Below are 27,928 nucleotides of genomic sequence, written 5' to 3' on the forward strand. Positions count from 1 at the left end.
TTTGACCGTGATTTCTTTAAGAAGTCATGTCGAGATAGTGAAAATGATAGTTTTTAAAATCACTATTAGATTTGGGATATGAGATAGATTTTTATTGAATTTTAATCCAACGATAATTTTAAAAGTCACTTAAGGAAATGTAAAAATGAATGTGAAAAAATAAGAATATGTATAACATTAACCAACAAATATTACTTATTTTTCAAGACCTCGTTATAAGTTCCATCCATATATATGTTTTGATCGCAATTCATACTAGATCTAGTTGCATTTTATTGAAATTGAGAGAATAACCCAAGTGAATTGAACTTCTTTTTGTGTGTTTCATAAGTAACTCTCATCAACTGTCACTATTCTCAGTGATCTCTTAAGAGTAATTTATCAAATTACTTGGTTCTAAAATAATAACATCCACTTCATATGATTTCCCTATAAACATCTACTTCATATGATTTCCATATAAACATCTACATATGCATGAAGGGACGAAGGGTTGAACCAATCATCCCTTCATCCATATGTTGGTTAAGACTTTTTCCTTGTAAAGAGACCAATTTTTAATAAAACATTTGATTATCACGTGTACTTTTAAAAAAAACATATGCATCTCATATATATTTTAGACACAAGCCAGTTCAATAGGCTGGATTGAAGAAAAAAAAAATCCTCCAACCAGTTTAGAGGAAACAAAAAAAAAAAAACTTTTTTCTTCGTTTATTTCTTACTGCAATGAGGCAAAAATAGAAATTGTTAATTAAGCTACTGATTATATATGGGTCATTCCTTTTGGACCATCAAATATGAGTTGCTCTTTCCAATATGATTGCTTGGCCAGTGCTTACAACGAACAAATAAAATACAGGGTTTTGGGCCACCTGTGTGTTTGATTTGCTTTTGTTAGTCAGACTTGTTCATTAGACTTAACAACACACCAGTGGTAAGAGTGGTGGCTACAAAAGCAAGAGATGCCTCAGTTGAAATATGGAATCCTGTAGAAAGAAATGCAAAAATGTTGATTTCGGTTACTTGTAAGATAAGGTAACAACATTAGTAAACACTCACCAAAAAAATCCAGGATCATCTTGCTCCCAATAAAGCCCAATACGACAGCAATGGATGGCTGATATAAAGCAAAAGGAGAAATGTGGATTTCTACTAATACAAATTGAAAGGATATAAAACGAAAAGATATTGAAAATGATATTTAACACCAAAATCTAGCACAACTGTTTGATGGAATGCCCCAAACACCAAGAGAACTATTGCCTTATCCCAAGTTGGTGAATATGTGAAAAAAAAGTGTATGTATTCAGGTAGTGCAAACAAACTTTTACCTGTAAATACTCCAAGTCTGACATGCCTTCAGAAATGAGGGTGTAAAGTGACCTTAAACCTACAGCGGGAGAAAATATGGCCAACTAGTTACGTTTAATAGGAATTCAATTACCTTAAGCAAATAGATACCAAAATGACCTTCAACCAATAATAGAGAGAAATGTTAGGTCATTTAATTATCTTATGATCTTTCCTCCATAGTTTAACTCCAACTTAAAATCCAAATACTTGTACAACAGTAAAAGAAACATGACTCTAAAGTGATAGTTTCAAATCAATAATGCAGACTGAAACTGCAGATCAAAATGTCACTGTCAAGAAGAAACAGGCCCCCACCATTTTATAGCCAGAGCTACTGCATTTATTATCGTCACAAGTGTAAAAGGCCAAACACTTGTTCTCGTGGTATAATAAGAAAAGGAAGAAACACAAGAACAAACCACAACCAATTTGGACATACATCAACTTAATATACTATGAAAATTCAGTTCCAAAGACATAAATAGCACCTGTGAGGACTACCAAAAGTGACAAGAATTACCTAAGATGGCGAAAAGATTAGAAGAACAAACTATGAAAGGGTCCCGTGTAACACCAAAAACTGCAGGTATTGAGTCAACCTAAAGAAAACGAAATAGTTATCAAGTTTCCCATAACAACATAAACTAGGAAAGGCAAAAGTGTAAAAACCATATTATATGTCTCACATGATTGAGGGATGGGAAAACCTACTGCGAATGCAATGTCACTGAGCTCAATAACAGCTACCGTGAGAAGTAAAGGTGTGGCCTGCCCAAAATGTTTGACACCTGTTAGAAATAGAGTACAAATTAATTTAAGACAGTAAATGCTTCAATTTTTTGAGAGGCAAAAATGCCACATGCTGATCCAGAGAAAAGTTTTAACAACACTTTTATGCAGCTCTATTACACATCCATGTGTTTGATACACCGACTATGATGCAATAATATTTTTTTGATAAGTAATCCAGATTTTATTAAAAGCGTAAGGCGGCTCCAAGTACACAAGAAGTATACAAGAGGAGCCACATAATTAGTAGGAGTAAAAAGAACAAGAAAATCAAGATAACTAATAACCACAGGAGAAACAAAAGCATCTGTCTAAAGATAAAATGTGTTGAAAAATAAAGAGCATCAATGGGCTAGACTAACATTTTAAACTTTTAACAAGATCATCAACAACCTACCTTCCACACACCATCCTGAGTTGTTATAAACCGATTGCCATCATAACCAGCTGCAACAAAGAAAAGATGGTGAGATTTTAGACCAGAAAAATCAGTGAGAGAGGAGTGAATCAGCTCTAATTATGAAACCAAATGCCAGCTCCATTTCAAATCCACCAAGAAACTTCTTTATCATATGAAGACTGCTATCATCTACTAAGATGGAACACATACAAATTAACTACCAATGCTATGGCCCATACAAAAAGGTGTCCCAGAAATGGGAAAGAAGCAACAATGTTCACTTCTAAAATTGGGTGTTCGCTCTCTGCTATATAGGTGGCTATAGAAATTTGGTGGAGCACAATTTGTGAGAAAAAAAAAATAATATATACAATAACTTTAAAAAGTATAAACTCAACTCAAAGAGTCTTGTCCAATAGTTTTTCCTACGTATAAACTAAAAATTAAATGATGGAGATGTCGAAACCTATATGAATCTATAAGAAAAGCTACAATCTAGGTTTAAATTTTTACTGAACATGAGTTTGAGCTAGGCATGGCATTGGCTCAGCCTCAAAAAATTATCAGATTCCAATAGAGTACTGGCCTTCGGAAGCATACATAAAACCAACAAGCAATACTCCAACTAAGAAATAAGTACACAGCATAAGCTTACATGTGACAGGGATAAATCTTTGGCATGTCTTCACCACAAAGTTGTCAGATAAGTCAGTGTCATCTTCTTCACTGGCAAACAGCTATCAAAAGATAACAAAAATTATTAGTTACTTGAAATTTAATCGAGAATAATCAGTGTAAAAGACCACAAGCAGAGACAAAATTTCTCGGGGATATGAATAACAAGAGACTGTCATAAAATGACACATTCAAGCACCTAAAAAATCAGAATTTGCAATGCAGTTCTTTGCATTCTCCTTTTTATTTTTTTTCTTTTTCCTTCCTGTTCGATTGGCAAGTAGTTGAAGGTGTTTTTCCGAGCTCAATTATTTTTCTGGTTTCTAATGCAGATATTAAACCTCACCCACATGGAACATTGGTCAACAATTGCTAGTCAAAAATGCGATAATTTGCAGAAAGTTGCCTCATGCATACTTATCAGTTATCACAAGATAAAATTCACTGTTGATTTGCTGGCCTCAGTATCGGAATAATTCTGCTCCACATACTTCACCTTCTTCCCCTCCTTTTATAGTGACTTGTACTAAACTCAGATTTGCAGGGGACTGATTGACCAGGACTTATCAGCATGAACTTCTAAGTAGTTAGTAATCGTTATTCCCTTCAAACCAAATGAGTCGGAAAAAGAAGATTCTAGTTTTACAATATGATTCCAACATAAACAGCGTTGACACTAAGCATATTCTTAAGCAGCTCTGTAGCCTCATCGTATTAACTCTAATTATAAAAGGTGGATCCACTAACAGAAAACTGATCACTTCCCATACTCTTCTATTTTATTTTTTTGGTGTGGGGGGTTGTTCATTTGAAAGTTCACCTTAAATGACGAGAACAGGAGTATTGCAGCCAGTAGCAGGTTCACTGCTTCAAACCTCTAAAACAATACAACGAATATTTCTTAGAATGAGCATGTAAAGAAAGGCTGCATAAAACACAGCAACACTCATGCAAGCTTGTGCAAACAACATGCACAACTAGAAATTTACCTGAAGGGTGACCGTTCCAAGTAGGATCAGTGTCAAACGAAAGACAACTGCGCCAGCAATACCATATGAAAGTACCCGATTCTATACATCCAGAAAATAAAAGCAATTAACATGCTATGGATTTGTTAACATAAAACAATAATAACAAATTTCATATAATTTAAATCTGGGCCCCAAGGTTTATGGCTATATGGTATTCGATATTCATTCGAAGGAGATAAGGTTAAAGCATCACCTGATACATAATGGGCACTTTGAAATACTTGAAAATCAGAACAAAGACAAACAGATTGTCCACTGACAAACTTTGCTCCAATATATACCTGCAAATGGTCCACAATGGTCATTGGGAAGGAAATAATCCAAAAGTAACTAATTAACTCAGTTCAACCCAGCAGAAGTAGAAGACAAAGTTTAAAAAATAAATAAACCAAGGTGTCAGAAACAAATTTCAGTTATGAACTGTAAGCTCATGCTTTATATGTCAATCCATGCCTCTGTCCATCTTCTCGACCTCTGCTATGTTATAAAACATTCCTTATTAGTTATTAGGACAGGCAAGATGCAAGTATCGTCCCTAGTTCAAATTCTTGTAGGTTGACTACTTCCCTATCAGCATAATCCAACCAAGAACCACAGGAAGGGAGGGGGAGATTTCAATGGAGCAAACCAAAAGACAGAGCTCATATTGATAGTAATATATTTCAATGGGCAAGTTTTAAGGGTTGTGTGGGTGTTCTTGTGGGGTTTCTTGTGGGCTAGTTTGGCTTTGTAATTTGGGGGTATCCTTGGGGAGCTCTGCGTGAGCGTGGGTTGTTTCGGGCTCGAAGTGCCTTGGTCTTGTATACTCTTTGTGTACTTAGCGGCACTTGCGCTTTTTGATATATACAACAATTAATTATCAAAAAAAATATATTATCCAAGATGTTTATCGTTTCAGGTATATGAATTTTTCAAGCTGCATATGCTCTTCTCATTTATGTTCCATCAACAATTAAAAGTAATTATGTAGAGAACTTTGAAAAATAATCCTTGAACCTTCATATTTAAAATTTATTTTCAGGAGTGACAAAACTTCACAGTGCTGCACAAACTACAAACAATAGTCTCAGATAAGAAATATCACCAAGTTACAATTCATTGTTTATTGTTTGAACGGGAACTGTTTTTGCCAAATCGGAACTGTAGCTGGGAAAGAAATTTTAAGCATGTGAATCATCATAATGCTAGTCCACACCATGAGAGCTCAGGAAGAATAGATTTTAGCCTTGACAACATCAATTTGAGTCACCCACTATGAACGTAGTTTGAGCACAGATTTAGCTTTATTAACTTTATTGTGAACTATCTAATTGTTGTTGAAAAGCATCTACAACGCAAAATTCAGCATACCCAGCAAAAAACTCTGATGCCTTGCCAAATCCTTCTTTCAAACCTATACCAATGCCAAATGCCACTGCAGTGCACACCTATACAATTTAATGACTAAAATGAAACCGCTCCAAATAATGACAGAATCAATACATTCAAGTGCACAAATCAAAGACAGCTCAGATGGTGCTCACCCACAAGGCAACAGTTCTAACAGAGGAGATGTAAGTTTCGTGCCCCTGAGTTTTTTCTAGATTACTGACTGAAGTGGGGGTGTTAGAGGGGTCAGTGTGGATATTGTCATTGTATGACGGAGAATCGATTCCCTTGCTTTCTGCAAATTCATTCCACCAGTGCTTTAAATTCAATTAAACTACAGCAACACAATGTTGACATATCATGAAGATGAGCAAATCAGAAATTCCTTAGCAAACACAATAGATGGTAATACTTAACAAATTTAATCATTGACGCAGGCCATTGTAAAGCTGTTAGACTTGAACCAAGTTAGCACAAGTTAAGCAATTGGGTACATCAAAATCAAATCTGAAAACTATATATCCTCACATTTCAAAAAGAAACGATAAGAGAAAATAAAATAATGCTTATTTGTAAATGCCCTTAAATTCATAGCCTCATCACAGTGTGTACAGGGGTGTGCACGTACGTGAGCCAGGGTATAAGTACTCAAGTAATTTATAGCTAGCAACTTCAGAGCAAATGAGACAACACACAGAAAGATCATGATTCATGCACACCGGAATCCAACAAACAGAAATTTAAGGTTCATTGCAATTCTTCCCCTTGCTTGGTCAACGAAATTGCAGTGAAAAATATAATGCGCACACAAAATTCACCTGAGGTAGATAAGTGATCTTCCTGCTCGGTTCCTCTGGAGCAGGCGATTGGAAAATACTCAGCTCCACGACTATGACCAACTGCCAATCCAAATTCGGAGGGATACAATAACTGAGATATATGTGATTCAATACATTTATACACGAAGAGAGAGAAAGATTGAGACCTGTACGAAAATTTATGATATGATGGTGCGCAAGTTGAAGGCGAGACCAATTCGGCGCCGGCGAAAGCCTAGGCATGCCGGGGTGGATGACCGAAGCTAATCCCATGGTTGAGCTTTGAAGGGATTAGGATTTTGGTGCGGAATTCAAAAGAGGAGAGAGGGAATTAAGAGCGAGTTTGGACCTTATCCTTTGAATCTTTGATCCACTCGGAGAGTTTCCTTCATGACAGACACGTTTCGCAATAGGGACAGGTGTTGTTACGGCTGATTGATTGATTGATTGGTGACTCAACATTTCCTAAAATTTATCGGATGATTTTGCCAATGGACTAAAAAGAAATATTCATACCCCCTTCAAATTCAACTCTCAACATTTCTATTTTTTATATCACACTAATTGCATTTTACTATTATTCAAATAAAAAAATTATTACAAAATAATTTTTTTTTCTTTTTAATATCAAACATTTTTCATATATCAATTAAATCTTGCTACATTTTGGGGCCACTTTCTTTTTCTAAGCTATTGGCAAACAAAACTCTTGAGCCCATTTGGTTAGAGCGAAAGCAGATTATACAGTCCTAAAATATAATGAAATAACTATTCTTTTATTTGGTAGGGACTTATTCCTATAAATAGTTAACGTAGATGAATATTAGTTTTAAAAAATGAAAAATAACTATTTAAAAAAATAATAAACAACGTTTTTTAACAAAAAAATAAATACCGTAAGACGCATGTGACCTCCAAACCGTCAAAAAGGACGGAATTTATAAACGGAATGACCACATTGCAACAAAAAAAAAAAAAATCATGATTGTCAATTTTTGAACATTAGAAGTATAATAATAATAATAAAAATGCACACAACTTCGGGGGAGTAAACTATAATTTCCCCATCTTTTATTTATTTAGTATAAACTTATTAGATATTCCTATGAATAGTTAATGAAAATGAATAACTATTCTTTTAAAAAAATGAGAAAAATAATTATTCCTAAAAGAATAGACAATGTTTTTCCATTTTTTTTTTTTCAACCCTAAAACCCTAGGAAACAAAAAGGTTGAAAATGTTAAATTCAATAGGTGGTTGACCACTTACAGCAGAAGCCGAGGCCCACGAGGTGCTTCGAGGCCTGGTTTCTACGTACCAAACAAGACCTTATTATAAAATAAGAAGAGGGCATTGAGTTTGAATTGCTAAAACATATGAGCCACGTATTCTAAGTTGTTAGAGGCACTAAGAGCATTTCTACCGGTAAGAGGTATTATACCTAGTCAACAAGTATAATTATTTATCTTAGCTACTCATTTTTTAATGCCAACTCTAACAAATTCTTTATTTCATTCTCTTTTTTTTTTAAAAAAAAAATATATATTATTTTTTAATTTTTATTTATTATTTTCTTTTTCTAGTCTTCGTTCATCATCGATTTGAAGCATTTCCCAATTTTCATCTATTATATGAACTCCTTCCTCCTCTCCTCAGTATGATCTTTATTACTAGTCATGCCCTTTTAAGTCAAAGCAGTTGATAAATCTATGCCCTTTTGGGTCATGCTCTCTTGGTCTGAAATCCACTGGGGGCAGAAAGGACGGCATCAAAAAAATAACAATTTCAATAATTAATGTTGAGGAATGAGAATGAATCGCAATAACAATGGGAACCAATATTGTCGGCGTCTCAACAAAAATGGAGTATTGTAGATGAACTTTCTTGTTGGAGAAAGTGAGTCTCCAAAGGACTAAGGAAGGCTCTGCTGAACGAGGCCATTGAAGGAGGGAGAGAAGAGAGAAGAGAGAGAAAAGTTGAGGGAGAGAGAAGAGAGAAAAAATATTAAAAAATTTGAACATTGTGCTACGGTGAATAGCAATAAGTAACTATTCATTGTAGCTAAATATGTAGTTTATCTATTCCAAAGCTAATTTGTTGGAGACGAAAAAGTGCTCATAATAGTTAAATATACATATTATGAGCCATTTAATTACTCTACTAGAGATGTTGTCCCCAACAATGGACTAAACAAGCTTATTAAATATTGGAATGACATAAATTTCTTACCAATTAGGCTGTAAGAAAATTGTTTCAACTCAGTTTTTAATATTGTCATGTATTCCTTAACATAACAATCACATTTTTTATTTTAATAGTATGTATTTTTCACATGTTTAAAAAATACATAACACTTTTAAAGACTAAGTTTGGAGAAACGCCCACAACCCAACTCGTATGATATTTGTACCTTTTAGATAATAAGCAAATAGGTAAGTGCTTCGGCCTGTTTTATGTCACCATAAATTTGACACATAAATACCTTGAAATATTTTGATAGTTTATAATTTGAATTGCACTAAATCTAGTTTGAAAGTGTAATTATGAAAAGCGGATGATAATTTACTCTTAATTTTATCTTTTGAATAATTCAAATTGAAACAATTGATGTCTATTATACGAATTTTTTTTCTTTAATAAAACCGTATGATTTTCGTTTTTCGTACCTTCATTTTCTACGAATTTGATATGAAAAAACTGCACAATTAATAGAAACCGTAAAATGCGTACTTTTAATGACGTGGCAACACCTCGTGCCTTAGATATCTTTCAGAAGATCCTATCCGTTAAACGGTTCGTATTCTTGATTTCCATCACCTTTACCCTTCACCTCGACGATTGCTCTCAAATTCTCAATTTTCGCGAAACGCAAAATCCCAGTCGAGCCTAAAGAACCCAACCCTAATTCCAGTCTTCGTCATAGTTCGAACGCAGTCTCCGATTCTCGCCCCATCTTTCCTGATGGCCACTGAATCAGAGAAATCAAACCCCAGTATCCTCGCACAAGAAACCCCTAAGGAAACCCTAGACCATGAGGTCTCGCCCATTGCCAAACCAGATCTGCACGAAGATCCGCCCAGTAGTACTCCCACTCAAGTTTCTTCTGATTCCACCGTTCCTTCCGGCACCGTCGAGTCTCGGAAGGACGGCGAGGATTCGAAGAGCACGGCAGCCACGGCGGGCTCGCCAGCGGGGGATGATGGCCCGGTTTCCAGTATTCAGAAGAAGATGCGCCGAGCCGAGCGATTTGGTATTTCTGTGCAACTCACCGAAGAAGAGAAGCGTAATTCCCGAGCAGAGAGGTATACGCAATCGTCCTTTCGTTTTTGCTTGCTGTTCTGCTTAAAGGTTTTCCATGAATTGGTGTTTGTTTTGTTGGTTCAGTTTCTGTTTGGTTGCTTATAAACTGGACGGAAATGGAAGTAACGTCTGGAGAGCTACCTCCAGTCTCTTTACAACATTTAAGCTCATATTCAGTCGTATGTATTTATTCATGTAATGGTTTGTCATGCATTAGAATAGAACTTTGTTGACTAGCTTTAAGTAGGTAATTTTCTGTTCAGAAGTATTTTGAAACGAGATTTTGTGAATAAGAACAGAATGTGGGGTCTTTGTTGCGTTGCAAAAGAATGATCTGTTGTGGATGATTTTCTAATTCCATACGTATATGATACATGAGGATATCAATAATTCAACTCTGCTGAATGTAATCATTACATTATGCCATGGTCAAATTGATTAACAAAAGAATTCCTGTGTCAATTTAAACTTTACTTTGCTGCGTGGTATAAGTTTACCCTGCTGTGGATGCTACTTGTCCTGTGCAGGGTTATCAAGGAGTCACACACAACTTATTGTTTTATTAAGCTGCAGCAGTAGTTTCGTCCATTAATATTGATAAATTGCGGATAATGTGTTTCATACATGACATGTGAGCCTGTGCTTGTCCTTGATGTTTTGCCACATGAGTTTTTATGATTGAGCTGGAAAGCTGTTATTTTTGACAGAAATGGAAAAATAATAATTTATTTTAGTGGGATTTATTAGCAAATGTCCTTGTATGAGCCATAGGTTTAAAACTGCCCATGGTGGTAGATAACTACAGATGGAAATGAATAATTAATTTTTTTTCCTATTGTGACGTCTTCTGTTCATATTATTTGTTCAGATACTATCATGGTATAGCATTATCAATGTCGCCTTTTTAGGTACAAAAAAATTTGTATTCAACTAGGAAAATAACCCTTAAGGAGTTATACATAAAAAAAAAATAACTTCTAAAGAGTTATTATGTCATAAATTAATTTTTAATTGTGTTTAGGCTGGTGCAATAGGCAATCCTTTTACTAAACAATGCTCGGAAAAAATCTCTAGGCTTGGTTAAAGAGACTCGAGAAATGACTCTAGATAAGTGTACTTTGATGGAGACAATTCTAGGCAAACAGTCACATGTAGGAACCCACGCATTGACACAGGAAGATGCTGCTTTTCCTGGTGAATTGCACTAAGCTTCAAATGTCATAGATGGTTATATGTATTCCACCAGATGAAAGGTCCTCTACAATAAAGTTTCTCTGTTAAGACAGATGTAAATGAATTGGTATTGGGTTAGTTTGGGCTGTGAGCATGCTAATATCACCATACCAGCCACATATCACAGGAAGTTTTTTATTTTGGCAGTACACCTCAGTAAAATCAATCTGCTAATGGAGGTTACAGATACGGATGGGAATCAATGTGATAGGGAACAGAGTACGCAGTAGAAAGGTTTTTTATTTTTTGATGATGTGAATGGAGAAAAATATCTGGAAGCATTAGCAGGGAGCCATGATTGGTTTGGTCTAGGGAGTAGAATCATTGTAACTAGCAGAGATGGTCATTTGTTGAATAAACTTGGAGTGAATGTTATCTATTAGGTTAATGGATATTTGTCAGTTACAAATTGTCTCAAAAGGAGAAACTTGAGTATGATTGCAGGGGCGCACTCTAACGCTTTGTGTAAAATTGAATTGAATTGAATTCCACACTTTTTTTCCTTTTTCTGTTTGCCATTAGAACTTCATCAAGTGTTAATTGATCTTATTGCAGGTTTGGTACTGGGTCCACATTGCATGGTTCAGAGGCATCGAAGAGTTCAGAGGTGCTGAAGAGAAAGGCTAGAGCTGAGAGGTTTCATTTCATGTGTTTTAATAAATTATTTATATGTATTGAAGTATAATTTTGAAAAATCTTAGTTATAGACACTTTTTTGTTCTCCCAGGTTTGGGCTTCAGGATACGTCTGTGGCTACTGATGAGCAAGCAAAGAAGAAAGCTACTCCTGATGAGCAAGCAAAGAAGAAAGCTACTCCTGATGAGGAAGCAAAGAAGAAGGCTACTCCTGATGAGGAAGCAAAGAAGAAAGCTACTACTGATGAGGAAGCAAAGAAGAAAGCTCGGCTTGCCAGGTTTGCACCAGTCTCTAAGACAGATACCTTGGAAGAAGAAAAAAGGAAAGCAAGGATGATCAGGTATGTGTCACTGCAAACTGTTGTCCTTCATATCCATTTATAGATCTTTTACATGTTTCTGGCAGTCTGATTGAAGAATTACTGTCTGCATATTTGTGTGAGATTCTCATTTGATAAAATTTTAATGTTTGCTTCTCAGGTTTTCAAACCCTCCATCAAATTCCTTATCACAAGTGAATGGCAAAGGGGATGTGGAGCCGGTAAAGGCCTTTTAATGAGATCTTTTTTCGATCTCTCTAGATAAGAGAAAGTATGCTACTTGTGCTCAGTGCTGATATTTCTTTTGTTGTGGATCAGCAGGCAGCTCTCGCAGGCAAGGCTGGAGGAGGGACTTGAATTGAGACATGCTTTTCAATAGTAAGATATTCTGGGATGCAACTTGCAGTGACATTCAATATAAAAAATACATTTATAGGTTTTTTTTTTTTTTTGGTAAAAAAAAAAAAAAAAAAAACGCTTTATACCATTACAATTATCCTCTAGGATCTATATGCTCCCTATTCTTAGTAATTTTTTGACAGTTACTAATGAATAAGGATCGATTGTGACTCATGGCTATGTGCTATGAAGTGTAATATTCTGAATTCGTTCTTTTGAGTAATAATTTAAAATCCTTGTTTGTTAGTAATTGACATAAATTATTGATGGGATATTCATTGAAAAGCCAAGTTGGCACACCATTAGAAGTTACGTGGGCGTTATTTCAATTGGAAGTACAGGGTGATTGACCAAGAAGTAAAATGCAAGAGGGTGAAGTGTGAAAACTTTTTATTTTTTATTTTTTTATTGCATTAGCATATGCTCTCTTTAGCAATAATTTAGGCTTATTCATATACTTTCTCTGTGCTGATGTAATTACTCTTTTCTCTTCTCTCTTTTGTCCTTCTTTTGGCAGGTTCGGTGTTTTTGCTTTTTTGATTTTCTCTATGGCTTCTATACGCATTCCTTCTTTCCGTCATGTGGATTCCCAGATGCAGCACTTTCCGTTAGACAGATACTTTTCTAGCACTGAACAAGATTTTGGTCATGAAGTTCTCTCATCCTGGATGTGTTTTAGTAATGGTTTACTTGGTGAGACCTAGAGTAATTTATGACTACCTACTTAGTGTTAATTATCTCAGAGTCTACGAAGAATATCAGAAATTCGAAATTACCAAGTAGGTGAAATTTAACATTTTAGATTTTTCATTTTTCAAATTAACCCAGTATCTGGTATCTGCTGACAGTAGCATAATCATGATCATGTGGCATGGCAGTACTAAGTAGGTTTTGTGAGTTTATCATCATCTGATCCAAGATTGGTAGTGTCAAAATTTGCTGTATTGTTTTGCTATTAGTAGTGAATGTTTTTTGTGGTAGAACTAAGTAAATTAGGATATGGGCCCTTTAAGAAAAGGAATTACTCAGAGTGTGCTCTATTCTGGTTGGATTGAACTAGGATTTAGGAAAATTTCATCTTTGCAGTTTTAGATTAGGTGTCAACTTTTGACAGCAGGACCGGTAGTGCACTCAACCTAGAACTAGATGCATAATTGCTTGTGCTCTGCTGAGATCAGGACTCTGTGACTGGCATGCATAATTTAATATGTTTTTTGAGCCATATTTGGGTGTGTTTCCACCTGAAAAGGGTGAGGGAACAGGGGAAGAGAAATTGTATTGGCGTTGAACTATTCTGCATTTGTTCTGCTCTCCAAGTGGGGTTTCGTCTCATGTCTTATTTGATGTTAGTGCAACACAAGATTTTTTTATCCTACTAATCATGGATCAGATCTTACTAACTCATGCTTGTTATGTCTTACCATTTAATCTAGTGCAAATTTCTTTGGGAAAGATCTAAAAGGCATATGCTACTTAGTACTGTTGTCCAACACTTGATCATGAGAACCATTTCCCGAATGCATGAGTAAATTTTGAAAGGTAAATTTGTCAGATGGGATTGAAAACCATTTCGTAAAGTAATAGTTGAGTTCTATCAGAATTTCTGATGTTCCTGGTTTGTAATTTGAGATAATTGCACTATTGGGAGGTTCTTGTTAATTTTCTTAGGTCTCACTGGGAGAACTTCACAATCTGCAAGGTAGGATTTCTGGAATGGAGACTACTGTGATAACTAGGTTTTTTGTCATTAGCTTGTAATTTTGTAGATTTTCAATGTGAAGCTTTCATTCAATGAACACTGGAAAGTACCCTGCATCTGTGGAAATTCTTGTTGAATTATTGTCAGATTAGATGGAATGTAAGGACCTTTTTACTTGCTAGAGGATATCAACAGATTCTTAATGTGCCTCCCCCTGCCCTCTCTCTCTCTCTCTCTTATCATCTCTCCCTCTTTTTTATTTTATTTTTTAATTTTTGGTGATTTAATGAAGTAGCTACTTTTGTTCCATCCATGCCAACGCACCTAGCTCATCATGGTAGGGCGTGTGTCCTGAAGCGTAGACTTGTTTGCATGGGTGAATCAAACACTGTACACTTGGCTCATTCTAAGATTACCTGGGAAGTGTTTGACAAATCATAGAATTTGCTAAACTTGTAAACAGTATCAACATTTTGTTGGTGTTATATTTTGTAAAATGATGCAAGGTTTGTTCTTGATTTATCTTTTTTCGTCTCTTCAATGGTTTATAGGTTTTTTAATAGTCAAACTGTGACTTTACAAACCAAAATTACTTAATAATTGAAGCAGTTTTTGTTTAAGGGTGGGTTTAGAATCAGATCGAATTGGTTCTAAGTTCTATGGTTTGCTGAGCTTCCTCCAAACAAAAAGTAGCAAGCAGTTAAATATCTGTTAAAAAAAAAAGTACTGGTTGCAAAAAATTCGATGATGCATTATTATACAGCTGTTTCCCACAGTCCACATTGACGACAACTCTCATTTTGTACTTAGCTCTACTGCATTGAAATTTGACCACACACCAATTCAAGGCATCGGGAGAGTGGTATGGGCATGCATTCCGTCAGATAGGAGGCCTGCGCAAAGCTTTAAGTTTAGGTAGAAAAGCAGTTAAAAAGGGGGTGGTAGGGATAAAGCCAAACACTGACCAGAGTAGATGTCCTACTTTTTTTCATTGGCGATGAGATATGTATTCCGTTGAGCTTGAGGAATGCTCTATATTAGGCTATTAGCTGTTGGGTCTTGGCTGTTAAAATAGACATGGAGAAATTTTTTGATAAATGGAATGGTCTTGCCTTCTCTGCATCTTTAAAAGTCTTGCATTTCGTTTCATCTGGGCTAAGTGGAGCATTACAACTCATTTCTAGTGCATTTCCATCAATATTAGTCCCGTTGGGAATTTCTCCACTTGTTGCAGCCTTTGTCAAGGCGATCCACTTTCATCTTTCGTCTTTTATCATTGGTTTTGATATTTTAGACTCTTCATCATGCCTGAATTTGAAGGCTGGCTCAAAGGCATCAAAGTATCTATAACTAGGCAGAATAATCCCATCTCACACTTACTGTTTATGGACGATTCAATCATACGTCTAATTGGTATGTGGACTTTTTCAAAAAAGAAAAGAAAAGAAACTTAGGGCTACGAGGTTCAAAATGTCTAATTGGTGATTCTGATAGGACTTAATGGAAATAATTAATTGCTTCTTGATGAGGAACATAAAGAGGTCAAGCATGAGCTAAACAGTTCCGATTTGGGCTCAGGGATGGAGGTGTTCATGTGCAAGCAGAACCCGAGCACCTAAACTGAGCAAGCTTTGAAAATAGGGGCACAAAGATGAATGTTATTCAATGCTTTAAAAAAAAAGTTTGTGTGCCCTCATGATGAGTTCCATTACACAAAGGAACTTTCCATTTGAGAGATAAGATATGAAAGCAACACTTTTAGGTATTGAAAATATGTTCCCAAATCACCATGTGTGTGTCTGAGAGAGAGAGTGAGTGTAAAAGCAACACTTTTTGGGTGTTGAAATATATTGGAGTTCCAAGTATGACAACAAAATCCATATAACAATAATGACAAAAGTAAGTGATTAATACATAATACTGTATATTATAGGTCAAAATCCATAAACTCAAAACTTGTAGATAATGTGTTGTCCTAACATATTCCATTAACATCTCACATGCCCCTTGAGCCACAAATTCAAATCTAAACTATAGGCACACATGTATCATCATTTGTAAATAAACTAATAGCAAACTTGCTTTTCAAGCTTAATCTCATGAATGAAACAAAATTTTTTAGTTCTGTCTGAACATCCATGGGGAAAATATTGTAGAGTTGCCACAAGATTCACTTCAGTTGTTGTTCAAATTTTTAAATAGAGAAAACAATGCACAGAACAACATCTGTTGTTTTTGATGTCTGAAGCAAGAATGAGTTTCCACAATAAATCATAGACTCCTAGGTTACACAAATTCTATTTATAATAACAACAAAATGATACATCTTCAGAGAGGAAAATAGTAATAAAAGGACATATATCTACATGGTTAAGGTGGATGTCTCATCTTAATCTTGCATTCAACAAATGCAGTTCAAGTTTTTGTACACATCTGCATCAGTACTCCTAATCTTCCAGCAAAGTATGTGGCAGTAGGACATTTCAGACGAGAACAGTCTTCCCAACAAATCTCTTTCCTTCACGGGAATGCTTACTGCTATAGCAGCCTAAAATAAAAGGATTTTTTTTTTCCCCTGGCAAACAAGGATGTTCTAAAGAGGTCCACTGGACTAGAAGTTGGCAGGAGCCGGGATTCCACCTCCTCTAATTGAAAGAGGAGAACTATGGCGGGGACTCCTAGCCACTGAAGTGGGATCTATAAACACAACCACAACTGTGATATCATCATGAAAATGTCTCCGCACCCCGGTTTCAATCTTTTTCAGGTCTGCATACCTCATCTCTCTTTTCTTAGCTGCTTCTTGAAGTGCAGCTTTGACAAGCCTCCTGGCAATTCCCTGGAATGCAAAGGAATAGAAAGATCAATCGAAGTCATTGTTTTGACTCTAGTTAAGTTTGCAATATAGGCAGTGAAATCTTACATTACGTGGGTAATTGTTGACAATGTTGACAGCCTCCTGGTTACTAAGATGCTCCCATAGACCATCAGAAGCAAATATGAGAAATTGATCTTCAGGGCGTAGTTTGTGCACCGAAATTGATGGCTCTGAACTAAGGATTGGCTTGAAGAAGGGTTCAGGCAGTCTAAATCTAGGTAATAGAGGCTCTCTATTGAACTCTGCCTTCTTCAGATATGCATCACCAATGGATCTTGAAACCTGCCAAAGAAATAAGAAGCTCTTTAAACAAATGGTAATTCATAATGCGTTTTTAAGTCACCCAACAGTCTTTCATAATCTCTATTGAAAACGCTTTTTTGTTTTATTTTTATGTTCTACTCTTTTTTATTCTTAAAAAGGCTAGATCGAGTGAGAAGCATTCAATGGATATAGATGCAGCCAAACTTTGTTAGGATGGAACTCTGAGCTAAAAATCATAATGTGAATATAAAAAATGCAGCTTGTAGAATCATAAGTAACTGTCTGACAAAGAAAAAAGAACCTACAGTTTTAAAAAAAATCCCAAAAATGATACCTGTATGAGGCCCTTCACACGCCAAACTTTGTGTTTCAACATCACTATCTGTGGATCATGGGGATGCATTGACTGAAGTTCCTCCCTTACTGAATTTATACTTGCATTGTGCTCTGCAGATAGTTGAATAGCTGTGACTTCCCTACTGCCTCTTTCTGCTCGCCCCAACACCACCCGGGAATCTCCAACATTTGCGACATATAGAAGCCCGTTGCATATTATTCCCACCAAACAACACGATCCAGCAGAAGCAATCTGTGGCTTACTAAGCCATAGATTCTTCACAAGAGAGAGAAATTCCTCTTCAGTTGCCGAGAAAGCTTTTCTCATAACATTTTCTGATATGCCCTGATGCACAGATGCATATCCTGCATCACAAATACCAGAAAGTACATGACATATTAGTTTTATTCAACAATCATTAAAATAAGAACAACCACACTCCTGTTAAAACCAAGACTATAACTTTTAGATATTGATAGCTACACAGATGCATGGTCGCATATACAACAAGTTTAACTTTAAACCCACTGTTTATCAAAGGTTCACGCAAATCTCTAACAAAGGTGATCCTTTACATTTAGTGTTCTGCTGCAAGTATAGTTCCAATTAGCCAGGTTTTTGCAGAGGACAAGCTATGACTTTGGAGATAAGAATGATCTGATATAGGGAATATCCAATAATTAGCCAGTTTTTGCAGAGTTTTCCAATTAATTATTAGAAGTACATACAGAATCATTAGCACTAGATTATAATAAGATTGAATACACAGCTGTGCATTAAAGATGAGAACATACTTTTGAGATTGCGGAAAAGGTTGTCATTGACAAAACGTGAAGCCTCGGTTCCTCCATGACCGTCATAAACCCCCACGAAGGTCCCCTGGGGACCCGAGCCGGCAGAACTCAACGGTCCAGATTCGAGTTGGCTTTGATCTTCCAAAAAGCTATTGGCCTGCATTACAGCCATTGAGAACTCCCCATGAACATGGTGCCCCAAATCCTTATACCACAACAAGCCATCAACACTCCCGCTTGCATCACCACCTCGACGAGAGCCATCGCCGACAACGGACGGTTTCCAACAGGATTTAACCATTTTCTCAAGCATATCACATACGCATATGTTTCATATTTATCATCCAAAAGACCCAGCAATCAAAACATTCCTCAAACGCAGGTCAAGCTTATGCTCAACACCCACAATCCCAAGTCCTAAAACTATATACCCACTAAAGCGAGACACCATTAATATGAACAAAATTCAGATAAAGACCAAAAGAGTATGGGCAGAATCAACTGAGCAACGTCCCTTGAGACAAGAAAGCAATAGTTTTTATCTGAGTTCAGAGAATATGGGAGTATGCTGGTTCCAAGTACCTTGAATCTGGGTTGAATGCGTTTGTATCTTCCATGTGTGCCATCTTTGAGGAACAGACTTAGCTGTAAAAGCACATAGAGATTTGATATTGGCAGAGTTTGGTCTGAGATGAGATTGATCAAAAGGGAGCACTGGATAAGAGAAGGGCTTGGAGTGTTTTGGCAGAAGATCTTTAGATTGTTGTCGCGTGTCAGCAGAGATCCGAGAGGAGGAAGTGAAGAGATTTAAACTACAACGTCTGACATTGTTGTTGCCGTTCTCTCTTTTGTTTTTTGTGTTTTTTTATGCTTCTCGTTGCCGAGTCTTTGTGGAAGACTTTTTAAATCCATGGCTGAGGTTTTAGCTCTACCACCTTTACGATCAGTAACCCATCCTTTTAGCCTATTTTTGCTCTTCTGAGTCATCTCATGAGATAATCATAATCTCTTATTCTTCTTCTTCTTTATTTTTTATTTTTTAATTTAATTTTTTTTTTTTCCTAAACCGATTTTTAGATGCATGTTCTTGTTAAAACTATATTTTAAAATTAAATATAGGACAAAATTTTCCTTCAAATTATATTAAATTGAATGAAATTTCTCTAATAAAGTTTATTAAACTGACATGTGGTCTTAAATTATATGAGTAATGCTATACATCAATACATCACTTCATTTTGTCGTTATCCTCCATCTCTCCAAAGCTAATATGCATTTGGTTATTTTGTTAGGGGACCACGTCCCGTTAGCTTTGGAGAATAGAAAGATAATAGGGTGATACATATAATTACTCAATTTCTAAACACTTTTTTTATTTATTTCTTAACGCATTAGAGAATCTCATACTCTAAAGCCACATGTCAATCTAATATATTTTGTTAGAGAAATTACTTCCAACTAAGATTAGAGTTTTATCGATTTAATAGACTTAATTAGTTAAAGAAATTGTCTTAAACCCAATTTAAGTTTTTTTTGGTTGTTGATTACTTTCTCCTAGTTGAGCTGTTTTTGGGTATATCTCTTTCTTTTTTTAAAAAAAATAAAATTTTGAGATATGGGTAACAATTATTTCTCTTGTTTGGGAAAACAAAAGGCTGTGGATACCAAAAAAATGATGTAGGACAAGAAAAAGAAAACAAGAAGGTAGGTGGGAGGAGGGGAGATATTAGATTTAATATATTTTTCATCGGCATTTTTTAGGGATTTGAGAATTGAGCATGATGCAGTAGGAGTAGAAATTGATGCAGGACAATTAAAAAATAAAAAGACACAAATTTCCGTCAAACTGCTTTCGAGGGAATTTTCTTCAACCCACTTTAATAAGTGATAAGCGTCATTCAACTTCTAAAAAATTAATGTTTGGATTCATAAATTAATAGAATGACAATAAATAATACTTAAAATATTAAAAAAAACATGTTAGAGATGAGACTTATCACTTATTAGAATGAGCTTCTGTCCAAAATAAAAACACAAGTGGATTGGGACATTTAATTTTATTACTTGTGACATCCGGCGGTGCAAAGGAAGCATGAAAGTCATGTACGACAAAGAGGAAAATAAATAATGAAGTGGGTGGAAGGAGGAAGAGGGGTTTTGGATTCAACATATTGTCACCATTCGAAGGTCATAGGTGGTGTGCTTTATACACGCAATCTACCCCTTACTTTATTGATAAAACATTTATTGAGCTATTTATCTATGAAAAATAAAAATACAAAATAAAATATAAAAAGAATAAAACTTTACAAAAGTCTTTAAACTTTTTCGGGTTTGGAAATTATTCTTTCAAAATTCAAAAACTCTCGATTTAGGATATCAAGCTTTTAATTTTTTGTAATGTCTCTTATTTATTAGGATTTTCCGTTAAATATTGTCAATATTTTCAAAATACACATTTATATATATATATATATATATATATATAAATTGTAAAGATTCAGGTGTAAGTATTTTTACAATTTCAGTTAAATCTTAACAAACGCCTGAATCTTTGCAATGTTTTATTTTATTTTTTATAATAAAAAAATGGGTATTTTGGGAATTTTTACAAGGTTTAAAAGAAAATTTTAACAGATGAGTGACATTACAAAAAATTAAAAGTTCGATACACTAAATTGAAAGTTTTTAAACTTTGGAGGGATAATTGTAAAAGTAATGAAAGTTCAAAGGGGTTAAGTCAAGTTTGACATTTCTTGAGATAAGAAAGTTTTCTCCACAAAAGGTATGATAATCATGAACCAAATTTAGTAGGCCAATTGCTTAATTCAATTAGGCATGTATTTCGTTTTTAGAAGGCGGCTATGTTGCTTTTTGTTTTTAGAGCAAATGATTCACAAAACAAAAAAAATTAACAGAAGCAAACAAATAGAAAGGAAAGGGGCAAAGCTATGTAGGATGTTGATGTCACTTGTAGTAATCACAATGAGAGGCAAGATAATAAATGAGAATGCTTTTATTATGTCCTATACGTGATGTATTTAATTACGTTATGCACAAGCAAATTAGCGTTACCGTAAACGTTACGTAAAAACCAAATTAAAATGAGATTCAAAAATAGACGAATTCTATAAATGAAAGGTTCTAATTGCCACTTGATAGGTAGTTCCCGGGACGTACCTATCTAGCGGCTATTAGTTACTTGCTGATATAATTTTTTTTTTTAATTAAGTATTTTTAGAAGATTGAAATATTATTTTATGATGACTATGTATAACGCAAAAACGGTTTTTATTGTTTGATAACACTTTTTTCACTTTTTTTTTTTTTTAAAGACAAAAACATTAACAAATAATTCAAAATACTAAATTAAAAACAGTATCTAAAAAAATTAAGAAACGGATGAAAATAATCCTTACATTTTGAAACCGTTAAACCAAATGAGCCCTAACTATTGCAAAAAAATAAAATAAAATAAAAATAAAAAAATAAAGAGAAAGAAGAGAAAATAGTAGTTGACAATCTCTTCTTTTTTTTCTTTTTTTTTTGCTTATAAAAGATTACCATTGAAAAGGTTTTACCAGTGACAATAACTCATGTGATCAACCATTTGACCATACTAAAATAAATATATTAAAATAAAAGGCAATTAATTAAATACGGTCCAATTGATACAAACTATATATTATAGTCGGTGAGACGTAAGCAGGCGGACCTACAACCAAAGCAGGCGGATTTCTGCTGACGCATTTGTGTTCATTGCATTCCCCAACAATTATGGATCCTAAATCTAACGTATTCACAACGTGTAATGCTGGCTGATGTCGACCAAATTAACCCTTTTTTTTTAAAAAAAAAAAATTTTATTATTATATTAAAAAAAAATCATGTTTATTTATTATTATTTTTTATGAAAATGAGTGAAAAGTCCACATTTTAGTGACTAACCTAATAAATATCACGTGGATTGCCATGTCAATTTGTAAATGTGATAAGTATCATGTGGACTATGAGATGACTGTCTATATTTTAGTGGTTGGCATGATAAATGTCACATAGACTGTCATATCAATTTGTAAGAAATTTGTAGTGAGCTGAGATGGGTCAAATATGAGAAAAATATTAACGCCTAACATTTCTTTTTTTAATAACACTTAATCTAAACACAAGTTATTGACTAGGACTGTCCAATGAATCAACCCGCCCCGTTAACTACTCGCCCGCCTAGGATAAAAGAATACGGGTAGGTGGAGGGTGGATAATATTTGCTTTCTGCCTGCTCATATATATAAATAACACCGTTTTGGCAAGTGAAAGGAATTTTCTAAAAACCCCTTAACTTTTCCCTTTCTCTCCCCGAAGGAAAAAAATGCTTTATGGCTCTCTCAAATCTACCCTCAATTTTCAAGTGATCTCTTGAATAATCACATTTTCCCTTTCTCAAATCTTCGCATAATCGTTCAAGTATGTCTCTCAAGACTCTTTCTAAAGATATCGGACTGGGCTGAAAATCTGGAAGATCGAAGGTCTACAACAGGCTATGCCATTTTCCTTGGTCCGTGGTCTCTAGTCTAACACATAAGTAGGGTACAGGTCCATGGCCTTTGCTACTGTCAAGATGTATTATATTGGCTTAATTAGCATGATCAAGAGCTTCATTTACGGGTCAATGTTCCATCAGTTTTATGGTGCAACAATATTGGAGCATTATCTTTAGCTTCTAATCATGCTTTCCATGCAAGAATAGAGCACAAGCACATTAAAGTCGATTATCACTTTGTTCGAGAGAAGGCAGTTCACAAGGGTATCTAATCACATGATATCCACCAACTCTTGATCAGCTTACTAATATTTTCACTAAGGGGTTGACTATTGCTCGAGATTTAGATCTGAGAGACAAGCTAAGGTTTTGTCTTGTGGGGGGATGTTAACACTCAATCTTAGTCAGCAACTCATCACTCAACATTAGCCACCTCAACAATTCAATATCATATGGAGTCACACTCAGCAGCAGTCGAAGATGATGCAATTGAAGCTATCTTCTCTGTTTCAATTTCGAACTCATACTTGAAATATGATACTATAGAAAGATAGGGAAGATAAGGATGGTGCGGACTCATCAGACTGGTTGCCATATTTGAATTTTGTATATTTATGTTTGAATACTTTGTGTATATATATATCAGTTAGTCTCAGTTGTATTAGAAGCTAATGCAACTTAAGCAGCCACTTTCCAGTTCTTATCCCTTTTCTTTTTTCATTGTTGATCTTTGTTTTGTTGGGAACATGTCGGTCTACAGTACTCGAACACTCACAAAGTCCCTTCAGCCTCCTAAATTGAGGGGTATAGACACCGTAATCTTTTGACACATAATTCTTGCCCCCTCAATCACACTTTAAAATAATAATAGACTTAGACATGAAGCTATTTTCTCTCGGCATGCTCGTACAAGCTTTTTGCCTCATCTCTTTTTCTTTCACCGGAGTGAATATGCTTACGATCGAAAACTGTCCGAACAAATATAATGGCAGAAAATGGCAGATCTTCGCACCTAGGGGACGGTGACCACTAAATGACTACAATTTTTTTTTTTTTTTTGGTACAGATTCGGTGCTTCTCAACATCTTCCAACAATTAATGGCTATCTTGAAGTTTTCACTGTGTCACGTTATAATCTCATCTTTTGACCAAAAAGTGGTAGAATTGCTAGCTTTTCTCGCCTGAGCTTCTCACTTTTCATGCCAATTTGAAGTGTGCGGTCCCTCCGGCGAAAAAGTTCATCTGTAGTCCCTTTTCTTTCTTTTCTTTTGCTTCCTTCAAATGTGCACCTTGAAACGACAATGAGTCAATGACCTTCCATTTCCTTTTTTTCTTTTTTCGTGCAAAATCTGAGGGCTTAATTAAACACCTAACAGAATTTCTTAGAAGAGTATATATATATATATTCCTTAGCAATTTGGATTATGTGCCTACTTAATTAACTCTTAAACATGTGATTAGGATTTGGGAAAGTTCACGTTTCAATGATTTCATGGAAACATGTTATTTAGTGCACGTTAAGCATGTTTCATCTTTCTAGGTCACTTCCAGAATCTATAGAGCTTTATTAATCATTCCTGCTTGATTAAATTACCATTCAAGCTAGCTTGCATTGTGGATCTGTCCAATCCACAATGCAAGCTTTGTTAGAACTCTATCTCCTACAATAAGATTCCATGTCACATGTATTATATATTATATTAAACTAAAAATGTTAGGTAATTAAATATACAAATAACTACTTGAATGAAATGTTGTCTTTCTTGGTGTTTCATCAAAAGTTGTCTCTCTTGATGGAAAGATGTCATGATTGATTATGGATAAGGGTCTTTTTTTTTTTTTGGTAAGATTATAAATAAGGGTCTTGATCTATCTACAAATGAGCATGTGATTTGTTATAATTACAAATTAAATGTGAGAAAGAGACATGTCAAAAACTCTATCCAACACTCTCTATTTAGGTATATTGTGAAGGTTATAACTTATAAGATTCTACAATTTCAGAGACTTTCAATTTTGGTTCTTCAATTCAAGCACTTAGCAACCATGGCTATAGGTCAATGTTTGACGTGCTTTGGCTTAGCTTCTTTCCAAGTATTTCATTGAGTGCTTTGCATTAATTTGTGCCAATTTTGCTTCTGTAATAGCTTTATGCGACCCTATTGAGAGGACCAGAACGCTTGTTTGTCAAATTTCCTACTATTTGTATGTATTTTTGTACCGTTGTTTTCGTTTTTGGTCTATTGTTGAAAAACTTACACCTATTTCTTTTTTGTTGTTGTTTATGATCTTTCATTATCTTTTCCTTTTGGATCAAGAATAGGAAGGATTCTCCCTTATAATCATTTTCCTTATTCAATTATAAGAAGAGAAGAAAAATGCTATAATTGTTTTAGTGAAAAGCGACTATGAAAGCAGCTAATTAGAAGTGCTCGAAGCTACCTAGTTTTGTAAGGGACGGTTTGAGTTTGCAATTTTAAAATGTGCAAGTTCAAAATAGTGATTTGAAAATACATATTTTAACAACGCAGTTAAGCATATAATAAAATCACAGTTTGACCTTTAAAATCATATTTTATACTTTAAAATAGTGCGTTTTTAAAAATGCGTCTCTTTATGATATCAAAACGCACATTGTTTTACATCTTCAAAGCACAATTTTTTAAAAATGCACTTCCAAACAATACAATTTCTCTTAAACTCTACTTTTTCTCTACAAAATTGCAGCGCCAAACTTGAGCTTCTGAGTTGAGCAAAGCTAAGCCTAAGCCTAAGCCTAAGCCTAAGCCTACAAAACATATAACTAATGAACCTCAATTAGCCCAAACCCAACAATCAAATCCCATAAAAGGCAAGTCACAAGTTTCAAGTGATCATATCCAACTGATATTCAATTACATTCAAAGGCCATGAGTAGAGCAGCACAAAGAGGAAACTGGCAAAGAGTTGGGACCCAGGGGCCAAAAAGCATGAACAACATCATGCCCCACTTCACATGCTCTTTGTGATGTACTTACACATTCAAAATAACTTTATTAACATCTACCCTAACACTCAGATTAATGCAATATTCAACCCAATATTACTCTGTTTTCTTCAATGCAAAAAAAAAACAAAAAAACAACACCACAAATGTCTTTTTATGTACTACTATATGAAAGAAAATTGACATAATTACTATTTGTCTATTTGCATTTGTGATTTTACGTTGAGCCAACCTGAATCATATGTCTTCTTCCCTGTATCGAACTCTGAAGCTTTTCCCTGGCATGCCTTAAAGCATCAAGAACTTCACTTACACTTTCATTCAATGGCTTCATTTCAGCAGCCTGTGAGCTCGCTGGATAGTCCACGGGAACTAATGCCAACGAGTTATCAACATCATCCTCATGATTACTCTCATTCTCTTGTAATGAAGATTTTAAGCTTGAATAACTGAAACAAATTAACAAATTTGATTAGCTTAAATGGCTTAAACAGGGCTCTTGTGAAAATTTTGTCTCTCTCTGCAGATTTGAATTGATACCTGCGACTATCAGCCTTTGGGTATTCAGAGGTGGAACTCATTTTATCGCTCAATGTTTCTTGGGAAGGATCGTTGAGGTTGGAATTAGACTGGGAATCTTTTTCGCTTGAAGGGCTTGAAAGAATTGGAGTGGATGCAGAGGTTTCTGAGGCATTGTTCTGCAGGGTTTGTGAGATTTCTGGGCTTGTGAATTGGGATTTGAGCTCATCTTCTTCTGGGTCTTTGGAATCTGATGTACTAGTTGATGATCTGCAAGACATTTTGCAGTTTTCAGACGAACTAGACTGCTCTGATTCCACCGATATGGTTGTAATGTTCAAGGATTCAAGCTTCTTCATCAAGATTTTAAGCTTCTTTTCAGCTTTGTTCCTCTGTTTGGTCTCTTCCTTGAGTTGGTTCTCAAGCTCCATCAACTGTACCTCCCAAGCACATTTGAGAGTAAATTAGAGGAAGAAAACACAATTTTTTTAAAAAAATGTATACAATAAAGTAAAAACCTTAATTAGGATTTTAAAAAAAAAAAAAATTACAGAAAGAGCACACCTTATTGCCCAGAAGCTCTGCATTTTCTTTAGCAAGCCTTGAAGCTTGTCTCTCTGCAACCAATCTCCCTCTCAGGCACTCCACGGTTCTCAAACCACCATCCCCTTCCATGTTCGTGTCACTGAGAGAAAACCCATTTCAGAAAGTGAAAAATGTCTTGTGTTTGAGAAGAAGAAGAAGAAGAACCCACCTGCATTTTCCATCTTCCATGCTAACAGATATCATTTTCTTGTCACTTCGGCCAATAGCTGAAGCTATTTCTTTATCTAAAATCTTTTCAGTACACTAGGCTCACTAGTGACCTCTCCTCAGATGCCCTGTTTGAAAAATCAGGGAACTCAAAAGAAATCTCTGGTTTTTTCCCCTTATTTTAGGTGGAGAATCTATGCTCGTGAAAATCCAAAAGTACTGCCACCCCTGTCAGAAACTCACACTTATATACACCGCCAAAGGCAGCACTGTTACTGATGCGCTGGCAACTGTAATTTATGTTCTTAAAACTGTCCATTTATGATGCGTTACAGGCTCTCAAGCAAATTCTTGCGCAAGCTGAGAGTTGTTGTTATGGTTATGGGCATCGAATCGATATCCACTTTCTCGCTAATTAAGGCCCTGTAATTTATTTTCCTCCTTGACTTGAAAGTGCCGTATAATTAGATGCCCATAATTATATAGACCCTGCATTTTAGAATATAATCGGATTTGATTGTCATATTTATCTATTACATTTTTTTTTTTTTAATAAATGAAAATATTTTGTATTGTAATTATAAGAGCAAAATGTAACTTCTACGACTTTAACATGTGGACGTAAATCATAAACCGAATGACTAAAATCTTTGTGTCCTTTTCTTTATTTTCTTATAATTTTCTTTATGTTATATTTTGTTTCATGCATATGTACACTGTATACTCGTAAAAACTAACTGTTCAACAGCAAAAATGAGCCTAAAAGATTATTTTTTGGGCCATAGACAAGGTAAATATCGTAAAATCAGACACTTCTGTTAAGAAATTACGTG

At 35.1% G+C, this 27,928-nt stretch overlaps 4 protein-coding genes across 5 annotated transcripts; 1 reads left to right on the plus strand and 3 right to left on the minus strand.

Moving 5' to 3' along the window:
* Positions 1 to 691: 691 nt before the first annotated feature.
* Positions 692 to 6,826, minus strand: LOC132192015 (thylakoid membrane protein TERC, chloroplastic). The gene is made up of 14 exons (XM_059607193.1): positions 6,605 to 6,826; positions 6,438 to 6,518; positions 5,775 to 5,914; positions 5,602 to 5,678; positions 4,445 to 4,532; positions 4,210 to 4,290; positions 4,041 to 4,097; positions 3,201 to 3,282; positions 2,543 to 2,592; positions 2,068 to 2,124; positions 1,877 to 1,955; positions 1,335 to 1,393; positions 1,063 to 1,120; positions 692 to 989 (listed from the first exon to the last, which is right to left on the minus strand). Exons 1-14 carry the CDS (start codon positions 6,708 to 6,710, stop codon positions 898 to 900), a joined length of 1,107 nt encoding a protein of 368 aa, XP_059463176.1. The 5' UTR covers positions 6,711 to 6,826; the 3' UTR covers positions 692 to 897.
* A 2,426-nt stretch (positions 6,827 to 9,252) lies between these two features.
* Positions 9,253 to 14,233, plus strand: LOC132192311 (protein MODIFIER OF SNC1 11). 2 transcript variants are annotated; one of them, XM_059607607.1, is made up of 6 exons: positions 9,253 to 9,740; positions 11,527 to 11,607; positions 11,699 to 11,947; positions 12,087 to 12,147; positions 12,248 to 12,304; positions 12,843 to 14,233. In XM_059607607.1, exons 1-5 carry the CDS (start codon positions 9,400 to 9,402, stop codon positions 12,281 to 12,283), a joined length of 768 nt encoding a protein of 255 aa, XP_059463590.1. In that variant the 5' UTR covers positions 9,253 to 9,399; the 3' UTR covers positions 12,284 to 12,304; positions 12,843 to 14,233. The 2 variants fall into 2 exon arrangements, with proteins under 2 accessions (XP_059463590.1, XP_059463589.1); XM_059607606.1 differs by having other exon boundaries at positions 9,254 to 9,740; positions 12,245 to 12,304.
* Positions 14,234 to 16,235: 2,002 nt separating this feature from the next.
* On the minus strand, positions 16,236 to 19,180 carry LOC132161816 (probable protein phosphatase 2C 38). The gene is made up of 4 exons (XM_059572011.1): positions 18,298 to 19,180; positions 17,501 to 17,868; positions 16,948 to 17,184; positions 16,236 to 16,863 (listed from the first exon to the last, which is right to left on the minus strand). The coding sequence occupies exons 1-4, from the start codon at positions 18,608 to 18,610 to the stop codon at positions 16,636 to 16,638; spliced, it is 1,146 nt and encodes a 381-aa protein (XP_059427994.1). The 5' UTR covers positions 18,611 to 19,180; the 3' UTR covers positions 16,236 to 16,635.
* Positions 19,181 to 25,631: 6,451 nt separating this feature from the next.
* On the minus strand, positions 25,632 to 27,310 carry LOC132161630 (uncharacterized). The gene is made up of 4 exons (XM_059571789.1): positions 27,097 to 27,310; positions 26,907 to 27,027; positions 26,364 to 26,776; positions 25,632 to 26,272 (listed from the first exon to the last, which is right to left on the minus strand). Exons 1-4 carry the CDS (start codon positions 27,129 to 27,131, stop codon positions 26,041 to 26,043), a joined length of 801 nt encoding a protein of 266 aa, XP_059427772.1. The 5' UTR covers positions 27,132 to 27,310; the 3' UTR covers positions 25,632 to 26,040.
* Between the last annotated feature and the right edge of the window lie 618 nt (positions 27,311 to 27,928).

This window comes from Corylus avellana, chromosome ca9, assembly GCF_901000735.1.
Source record: "Corylus avellana chromosome ca9, CavTom2PMs-1.0".
NCBI lineage: Eukaryota > Viridiplantae > Streptophyta > Magnoliopsida > Fagales > Betulaceae > Corylus > Corylus avellana.